Raw genomic sequence first — 10,226 nt, forward strand, 5'->3', positions numbered from 1 at the left:
AGCACCTTCACTAACTTAGCTTATGAAGATATGTCTGCATGTCCTACTTAAAAAAAGAATTGCTGTTTTACGTATAAAAATATTTTTTAGCAAATGCTAACAGCACCAACGTTTTATCATTTATGTGTTTAGTGAACAAAATATGCACGTGAGAAACAGTAAATTATCCAATAAACAAATTTATTGCATCTTTGTTGGTTATGATTGTTTACACAGCATATAATGCACAAAGTAAAAATAACCCTGTATTGACTGCATTGAGAAAAAAGAAAAGAAAAAAGCAACATCAAACAGGCCACAGGCTGATTTATTAAAAGTATGTGGAAAATAATTTGGTTCCCACAGCAGAGCAATACATTTATTTACACATGCTCAAATGGTGACAGGTTTGTTCACTATTACCAGGAAACAGTAGATGAATTATCAATAATTGGTATTTGTAAGCATTGTGCTCACAGATGTGTTCAAGAATTTTCATTGCTTTGCACAATGTCTCTATTTCCTGAAAGAAAAACATTTAATTAAAGATTGAGCAGGCCAAATAAAAGCAAAATAAAGAAGAAAGAATTCTAGAAGAATGAGTTTTAGTTCACCTTTTTAATCTCATGAAGAATCACACCCTTGATCTCATGAATTGACTTCTTGCAAACCCAACACAAAATGGCATTCATCTCAGAGTTCTGAGGATAGTTAAAATGTCAAAAATGCAAGGGAAACTTTTTATAATTAACTTTCAATATATTGCATTACATTGTGCATCAATTTACCTCTGTGTCCAATTCATGACTCATTTTGAATTCTTGGGGAAGGTTCAGTTTTTTCCTTTCCAGCATGCTCTTCCATTGTTCCTTGTTAATGCTGCTACACCCAACAAGAACTGAACCACAAGAACAGATAACACTTGTGAACAGAATTTGATGAATATGATTCTAATAATTCAGTAAATGCAAATCAATAAACAAGCCATAGAAAAAAAATCTAACTTGAATTCAATTAGTTCTTCAAACTCACCTGAGCATGTGATAAGCAGTCCGAAATAAACAACATGTGACATTTTCTTCTTTTTTTCTTGCTTAAAGACACTTAACTAACACATATGCTTTCTTCAAGAGTTCAGTTGAAGTGATACGTCTCACACAATATCTCTCTTGTGTTTGTCTGTGCTCCTCTTCTTCACAGTTATGAAGAACACTGAAGATAAATGTCTATGCAAGCGTTTTGGAGTGCTGATGTTCAAGTCACCAAAGCCACGGTGGACAGAAGTGTCAAAGTGTTTTAATGAGAGCTTCTGTCAGCATTTTCTACACTGACTGTCTCTTCCCTAACCATCAGTAATATTGTACCTGAATTCTTAAATTGATTAATTGATTTTTGATGTATTGAATTTAAGTTGGTTTTGAGATATTAAATCACTTAGTGACAGTGTAATATGGATAAAAGGGATAGTCTTGGGAAAACCTTTTTTTTTTTTCTTTTTTTTTGGCAAGCAATTTACATGGTGCCCAGAGAAATGGGTTGGCACGGCATAGCATTTATTTTCTGAGTGAGGAAATAGACAATAAGATGGTTTTAATAAAGTAAACTTAAATCACTACATCATGTACTGTGAACAGTTTCACGGAGACAATTCAAAATAGAACTTTGAATGACTAATAATAACATGATATGATTTTAAAATAAATATATGACTAACTTGCACAAATATTGAGAATCAGAAATTAAAAATGCGAAAAAAGTAAAAATGTACCTTGTCGATTATGGGTAAATATTTTGTTAGCGTATACAACATTTTATGGGCATCTAGAAAGAGAGATTACAGTTAGATGCAAATAAAAATTATAAAAGGTGTTGATCAAGATGAATGTATTTCACACTAATCGTATAGTATACAACATTTTATTTTTTAAGCATGATAAAGACTTAAAAGATGACAACATACTGACAGATAGTATCATCCTCATTTAAATGTGAGGTGACTGCCTAGCTGTAAAGTATCATGAATGGCCTCATATGGAGAACTCTCAGCAGCAGCTGCACAAAATATAATTTCATATAATATAACTACACGATAAATGTTACATTCTGATAAAATGCAATCCTGGTTTAAAAGAACACTACACTTTTTTTTGGAAATATGCTAATTTTCTAACTCGCCCTGAGTTAATAAATTAAGTTTTACTGTTTTTGAATCCATTAAGCCGATCTCCGGGTCTGGGGATAGCACTTTTAGCGTAGCTTTTTGACCATTTTCAGGGACTGCGTAATATCACTGCGCCTGTTGTGACCATGTTATGGCAGCACAGTTCCTTGATTATGACGACGGATTTGAAGTATAGTTCCTAATCATATCGGCTTAGAAAATCACAACTTTTCATTTTTCCGCTGGTCCATGATATTACCACAGAAGAGTCAAGTCTTAAATAGGAAAAATATAGCAACTAATTTTTGAACACAATGCTACTGGTCTAATAGGGTCTATGTTACACATGCTATCCCAGACCCGGAGATCAGCTGACTGGATTCAAAGACAGTTGTAATGATAAAATCTTCCTATTCATCCGGAAGAAGGAGGCGGGAACCGGCGCACAATCAAAACATCATTTTAATAATAACAAAACAAACAAAACAGCGCATCAGCCCCTCACAGACGGCTGATGTGCACAAAATAAAAAGCAAAACATAAAATATGGCCCAGGCCTGGTCCTCTCTCGTCCTTCACTATAGTCGCTCCAGTTTTATATCCTTCCATCTCCTACGTGGGACTCGATACCGGTGGTGGGGCGCAGGTGCAGCTCATCTCCAATCACTACACCTGGCCTCACTCCTCGTTCCCACGCCTCTCGGCCCCGCCCCACTCGCCACAACAGTAAAACTCAAAGTGCTTAAACATTTGTAATATCTTACGAAAGAGAATCATGAATAATCCCAAAATACTGGCTAGATACATTGTAATTCCTTTTTTGTTTTTGTTTATTTCAAAGTGAGTTTTTTTTATTTTTTTTTGTCTTTGGTTTTGCTGATGTGAGCACAGATAAAGCTGTTAAATTTTAGTGTGAAGCAAAGTCAGTTAAACCCACATTTAACCCTGAACCAACACTCCATGTTCTAATGATGTTACAAAGTATTCAGATGCAGAACACTTATTGTATAAGCCTGTTTGCATTCTTAGTCAAATTCTTTGTAGTATAATGTTAAACCTAATTTGCATGAAAACTGTAATCCTGTCTGTTTAGTGCTAAATTTCCAAGGTCAGAAACTTCAACAGTGATAATATGATAATACTATAATTTTACTCAGTGGTGAATCTCTTTTAAATAACTCAACATAAATTCTAAAGTTCAATGCCCAAATTGGATCTATGTGTCTGAGAAGGACGAGTAACAAAAATAATCAAGTTTAAAGTGCAAAACAACTTAAAATGTTTATAAAAAGTCACAGAATTGCATATTTTTTGCATAGATTGTTTTATTTATATATGTACTGTACCCTCTTTATAAATCATTTGGCTAATATGGCATGAATTATTGGAGCGCAAACATGATCTGTTTGTTATGTCTTTACGAAATGAGAGACAACAACTTTTATAAACAACATTTATGAACAAAATGCCTTTTACTAGCAACAGAATACAACCATAATGAGAAAATGACATGAAAATTATTTGTATTTGATGTAAAACACCACAATCATACACCTTACAGAGGACCCCCCAAAACACGATCAATAAACATCCATCTATTGGAACATTTTAAAGGCATTTCTGATTAACTGCATTTTTTGATCTTATCATTTCTGCGCCCACATAACTTCAGCACTCTGCAGGTGCCCATAATAGTACGTCCAATAAAAATCTGCCTCATTATTGCATATTTGTATCTGTTGGCTACAGAATAGCAGAGGGATTGTAAAAACCGTTTCCATTTACTGCATGTTTCATAGACTTTCTGAAAAGCAGAAATAAAAACAGTAAACTCAACATAGCATTCAAAGGACTCATTTTAGGAAACATTAAATCAATGAAAAAAATGTATGCACACTCAAAATACAAATACACATGGCAATGGATTGATATCAGCTAACACTAAAATATTTTCTCCCAAAGATTGAAAAACATCTTTGTTAAAATGAGCTGGTAACAGTCAATGTAAATGTATCCCGTCAACAGCCATTGTCACAGTTGTTATTAACATAACTTTATCTTCAAACATGTGGCTCTTGGATTGCCACCAGGAAAGAGCTTGTGCAGTATGATGTCCCGATAATTCACTGCACGCTGAAGGCAGATCTTTCGAAAAGCGTCTATGAATTTGTAACAGACATGGTTTATCTTCTGTAAAACAACAGGAAAAATGAACAGAATAAATCTTTAGAATTCAGAAATTAGGAAAACAGACTCAACTTTTTGGTTAGCCAATAACTATATTTAAACATTTTCATTGTCTTTTTTATTAAACAATTGTCTTGAACATTGTCTTTCACAAATGTTATTAAAATAATGCCCTTTCGTGACAAGCTGTTGAGTGAATACCTTCACAATGATGTTACTACTTCTCACTATTATAACACTCATTTGCTGTAATACTCAAAGTGGTTAAACACAAACTTTACATCAGATTAAGATTGAGCTTTTTCTCAATTATTGTAAAGTTAGGTTTGTATTGTTGTAAATCGTTATTCTGACTCATTATAACTGTGTAAATGTCATGATGATCCTGCTTTATATTACAATAAACTGTCATTAAAGCCATTAGAAGCATTAGTAGTTAAACAACTGAATGTTACCTGTGTCAGCTTTTGATTGATCGCAGCCCTAGCCCGTTTCATAGCCTCTTGGCACACACAACAGAAGATGATGTTCGGCCGAACTTTCTGAATGTGTGGCATGGGGAATGAGGTCAAAAAATCAGAAAAATTATATTCAGTGATTTGAACGACATTTAAGTCTTATGCTAAATGGCCATATTAATGAATGGGAAAAATGGCACAGTGTGGTACAAACCTGTAGCTCATTTCCAGGGTCGTCCATCAAACCGTCAAAGCTTTCAGAATGTGAAGGAATCTCTGGATCCCACCAAACAGAAAGAGCTTCATTTTCACTCTTTGCTAGGGCTTTTCAAGAAACAAACATTTTAATTCACATAAACTGAGGACAGTATATAAATCAAAGATTTTATGTAGACCTAATATTTTTTTTAGGAATATTGCAATGGTATCTTACCTGAGCAAGAGATCAGAAAAAGAAAATATATTGGGAACATTTTTTCAGATGCTTTTAAAATCATCAGGTACTGATTCTTTCTCACTTTCCTTATCGCTTTCTTTAGCTCACCAGCCCCTCTCTCTCTGTCTCTCTGTCTCTCTCTCACTTCGTCTCTCTCTCTAATCCCTTCTCTAAGAAAAGCCACAAGAACAGCCTGACCATTGTCAAAGAGCTGAGTAAAACAGTGTGAAACTGTTGTAACTGAGTACACATCTTATGAAACTTCATGAAATCATGCCTTTAAAATCACAGTAAAGTGATTAGGATGCCAATTCTTGCATGTGTGACAGTGTTTAGGCCTATATTAAATAGAATACAAGAAAATCTGCACTTTAAATATGCAATTTTTAAAGACTGAAAATTGTAGCTGTTCTTTTCACCTGGAAAGTTAAACTGCTTACTCGTGTCCTGTAAGGTGCTGACAAAAAAGTTAAGCAATCCCACAACACCACAGTGCTAAACAGCTGCATTTTTGTTGCTGTGTTAGACAGACATTTGTTTTTTTTCTTTTAGAATAACTGTATTTTCTGTTTTTCTTTTAGCAAGCAATTAACAAAAGAAAAATGCAGCAGAGCCAACAAATCCACTGGACAAAACAATACAAGAAGTGTATCTGCTGCAGTAACATATAAAACATTAGTCTTTTTCAATTTTAAATTCTAAAAGTTCTAGCAATCATGAAGTGTTACACAACAGCTACAAAGAGCTGCTAACTTAACTCCTGTAACAGTTCTTCTAGTGTAAAGTTGCTGATAAGCGATAAGTTCAATGAGAGCAGATCATTTTCCCATTGGTGTGCAGTTGAGGTGGAAGTGGCTAATGATTTATCATGTAGTTCCTAAACATTTTGGATGACTTAGGATGAATGTTTAGGTTTCTTTCAGGTCTAACTGTAGTATGTTCAGTTGGATACATTCTAAGTTCTGATAAGTTCTGATTTCTCTAATCAAGAGTTTTTTTCTGCTGATTACAAAGCAATTTTTTTTTTTTTTTTTTTTTTTTACAAATACCACAATCTTTTCTACTTTGCAAAATGTTTAGTGTCAATAAATTACAAATATTTAAAGAAATGACTCTCCACATTATTGCTTTACCATCTGTCTGGAATTTGTTAATCTTTTTAATTTTAAAAGACTGGAATTCTGCATATTTTGAACATGTTTTTACCATAGCACATATTTCCTGAAATGTACATGCATTGAACTGATGGTGGAACTGAAGTGATTTTCTCTTGATGAGAAAAATATTTATTTGATCCCCTGATGATATTGTAAGTTCGCCCACTTACAATATCAAGGGTCTGCAATTTTTATGGTAGGTTTATTTTAACATACAGAGGAAGAATATCATCATCAAAAAAAAAAAAAAAAACACATTATGTAAAGGTTAGAAATTGATTTTCATTTCAGTGAGTGAAATAAGATTTCAATCCCCAAGCAAAAAAAACTTAGTGCAGAAACCCTTGTTGATAAGCACAGAATTAAGACGTTTTTTGTAGATTGGTCCACTCCTCTTTAAAGGTTTCTTGGCTGTTATTTGGCAACTCGAGGATTCAGCTCCCTCCACAGACTTTCTATTTGCATGATTATATGGATTGTGTTCTTGAGGTCATAGTCAGCATTTCTCTCCCTCCAAACACGGCGAGTCGAGTTAATGGCAAAATGCTAAATTTTGGTGTCATATTACCACAGAACTTTCTCCCAAGCCTTTTCTAAATCATTTAGATGTTCTATGGCAAACTTTAAACGGGCCTTTACATGTGCCTTGCAAGTGGACAAGTGGACCTTGCGGGCACTGCAGAATTTCAGTCCATTGTGGTATAGTGTGTTACCAATGGTTTGCTTGGTGACTGTGGTCACAACTGCCTTAAATGGGTCAGATTATGCTTTTTTAAAGATCATTATTTTGTGTATTTGGTGTAACAGAATATGTTGACATGCTTTGTTGTATAATAAAAAAAAAAAACATTATTTTTCAAATATTGTACATTATTGTATGTTCTTTATGCCTCGCCCTCTCTCAAACGCGTCATTTTCTACAAAGTTCCTCCTTCTGACAAGTGCAGTCTTCTCTGATTGGCCCACTGACCCAGTGCATTGTGAGCTTCTTCTTTCCAAATAAATGTAATGACAGTTAATAATGTCCTTAGTTTTACCATCAGTTCAAGCCCGTAAGGGGAACAGAGTCACGTGACAGATACAGTGATGAAGCTCGTATTTGTTTGCAGTACACGAGCCACTGACGGTTAAGACAGCTGACTCTCTTTCTCCCTCTCTCTCTCTCTCTCTCTCTCTCTCTCTCGCAAAACTCCTCTCTGGAACATTCAATAGCAAATACTTAAACTAATAACAAAACATTCTTACAGCAGCTAATTGAGAAGTTAGTGAAGTCAGAATTACCTTCTCTCCTATAGGTTCACGAAACGGTTGTCCATAAAATGAGTTGCTGTTCTGTTGTAAGTAATCTTAAAATTTCCTAAATGGATCTACTTTCGGAATGCCAAATAAAGTGCTTTTGCTTTCACCTATACACACAGCATCTCCCTGACATGGCTGCTTCTACTCTAACTGTGGTTACGGAAACCAAGCCTTCTTTCTTTGTGTGAAAATTTGGGTGGCAATATGCAAACATTCCCACATAGTGACATACACATAGAGGCATGTTTAAATGAGCAAATATTTATTTCACTCACTGAAATTCAAATCAGTCTCTAACCTTTAAATAATGTGTTTTCTTTTTCTTTTTGGTATTCTGTTTCTATTCTTTAAAATAATCCTACCATAAAATAACAGACCCTTCATTTCTTTGTAAGTGGGCAAACTTACAAAATCTGCAGGGGATCAAATCAATATTTTCCCCACTGTATTTAATGAATGTGTTCACTGTATCAGTTAAATATGCTAAAACACCCTATATTAACCTACATAAGCACCGTTATAACAATAAAAACAACTTGTTTGATATTTGCTCCCAGAATCACCTGTAGAGGACACTCTTAGTTATTCCAAGAAAACTGAAAAAAAAAAACAATTCACTAGAACTGATTATTATTGAGCTTTAATTTTATTGTCATGTGTAACAAATTATAACATAAATGACAATGCATTTCTATGCTTGAAGCATTCACATTAGGTTTGCATGTCCATCTGTTTGCACAATTGTAATTTGATACAGATGGTCCCTGCCTTGTCTCCAGAGAGCAGATAAGTGACCAGTTTTGTTTTATATTTCTGCAAAAAATTTTTACAACCCCTTATTCTTATTTTTTCACAGATTTTATCAAGCTGCTGATTTATCTTCTCCTGTGAAAAGATGAGAACAAATCAAGAACAGGGGAAAACATTAAACTAGTATGCTTAATGTGTAGAAATATGTTTTACAAACCTTAGAAGCTGTTTTTCCAATATATCCTATCACTTTTCCAAGGATCATCTTACAAACATTGCAAATTATTAACTGAGGGAGAGATAAAGGGAGAAAGTAGAATATTGATCATGGAAAGAAATTTGTATTTTACATTTTTCCTCTGAGTAAGTGAATACACTTTATTTAACCTGTTTGTTCTCCGTTGCTTTGTCATGATAACCGAACTCCATCTCCCTCACAGGATTCAGATGGTCAAAGTGCTGAGACATTCCCATCTGAACATGTGAAATGCCTTGACATCACAATATGTTAAAAGTTTGTTACATAAAAGGAAGTATGACAATTACATTCATATTAGGGAACACTAGATGATTTTTATAGGAATTGGCATTGCAACAATTCAGTTTATTTGCATATAAAATCATCATGTTGTATAATACAATGTACAATGTTTGTAATTGTTGTCTAAATATGAAATGTTTTGTGTAAAAGGATATCAAAATAAGAATGAAATAACAATACCATTTAAAAGAACTGTGGGTATACCACATTTAAAATTTATTCATGCAAATAAACTTGGCAGTTACTCAAGTGAAAACAAAAGTTTACCCTGATTAATAATTTTTTTTTATTACATCTGACTATTATGAATGAGCTCTTCAAGTTTTTTTTTTTTACATTTGGAATTCTGGGTTTTAATGTGTTACTAGGTAAGTGTTAATTTTACACTCCGAATACAAGAGCGAATCTCACCTGAACAGAACAGAAGAGTCGCCAGAAGAAAAATAAGTGATTTTGTCATCTCTGTGTCACAGTCTTCAATAATCAATAGACAACTGCCTGCTGTTATGCCCAAATACTATATTTATATGGGAAATAAAGGGAAGTTATAGAGAGGATGTTCTGGCTGCTAATCTTGATAGACTGTTGTCAGCTTATTTCACATGAAGCAATTTTTCACACTTACACCTCATGCCGCTTTTGAAAAAGTGAGCTTATTTTTTTAAAAATGTGCAGCTGTTGTGTATTTCATATCTTAAAAGTATTATTTTTAAGTTATACTTAGATATGCTTTTAAAAGGCCACTTTATTAGAGAACACATTCATGACCGTTTCTTTAAGTAGGCAATAAATTTTATTCACTTAATTCAGTTATCAAATAAACATTCAAATGGCATAGCAGTTGTTTAACTCTCTTAATCAAATATTATGATAGTGATGAATGCGACTAATCCGTAAGTCTCTCTTCTCACTTTACCACATTCCATTGCTAATTAAATTAAATTTGCATGCTTGCATGATTTAAAGTCATTTAGTTCTGTATCTATTGAACAGGCACTTGTTGTTACCATATTTCGTCTATGCTTTCAAATGCAAGATGTTATATAAAAATCCATGTGGCTCCTAAACACTGGGAAACATCAGTTTATGTATGTTAATATTCTCCCCTGAGCATGAATAATATATTATCTGCACATAAACAAAGCAAAATTACTTTTAAATTAGTGCATTCTCTCCATAGAAACCCCAAATACTGCCTTCGGGGATTTTAATCATGCTTCGATCTCTTTCACCATCCTTTTTTTTTTTTTCTTGGTTT

General features: G+C 33.8%; 1 protein-coding gene across 1 annotated transcript; it reads right to left on the minus strand.

Moving 5' to 3' along the window:
• Positions 1-8,322: 8,322 nt before the first annotated feature.
• On the minus strand, positions 8,323-9,448 carry LOC127975991 (antimicrobial peptide NK-lysin). The gene is made up of 4 exons (XM_052580086.1): positions 9,380-9,448; positions 8,815-8,918; positions 8,645-8,716; positions 8,323-8,562 (listed from the first exon to the last, which is right to left on the minus strand). The coding sequence occupies exons 1-4, from the start codon at positions 9,426-9,428 to the stop codon at positions 8,389-8,391; spliced, it is 399 nt and encodes a 132-aa protein (XP_052436046.1). The 5' UTR covers positions 9,429-9,448; the 3' UTR covers positions 8,323-8,388.
• Between the last annotated feature and the right edge of the window lie 778 nt (positions 9,449-10,226).

Source organism: Carassius gibelio, chromosome B17, assembly GCF_023724105.1.
Source record: "Carassius gibelio isolate Cgi1373 ecotype wild population from Czech Republic chromosome B17, carGib1.2-hapl.c, whole genome shotgun sequence".
NCBI classification, from domain to species: domain Eukaryota; kingdom Metazoa; phylum Chordata; class Actinopteri; order Cypriniformes; family Cyprinidae; genus Carassius; species Carassius gibelio.

Excerpts from the sequence above, each read along its gene's own strand:
- LOC127975991 (XM_052580086.1), bottom strand. The coding sequence starts at position 9,428 with ATGACAAAATCACTTATTTTTCTTCTGGCGACTCTTCTGTTCTGTTCA. Across the intron at positions 8,919-9,379 it reads GACTCTTCTGTTCTGTTCAG|GCATTTCACATGTTCAGATG; the intron begins GTGAGATTCGCT and ends TGTGATGTCAAG. Across the intron at positions 8,563-8,644 it reads TTGGAAAAACAGCTTCTAAG|GAGAAGATAAATCAGCAGCT; the intron begins GTTTGTAAAACA and ends ATCTTTTCACAG.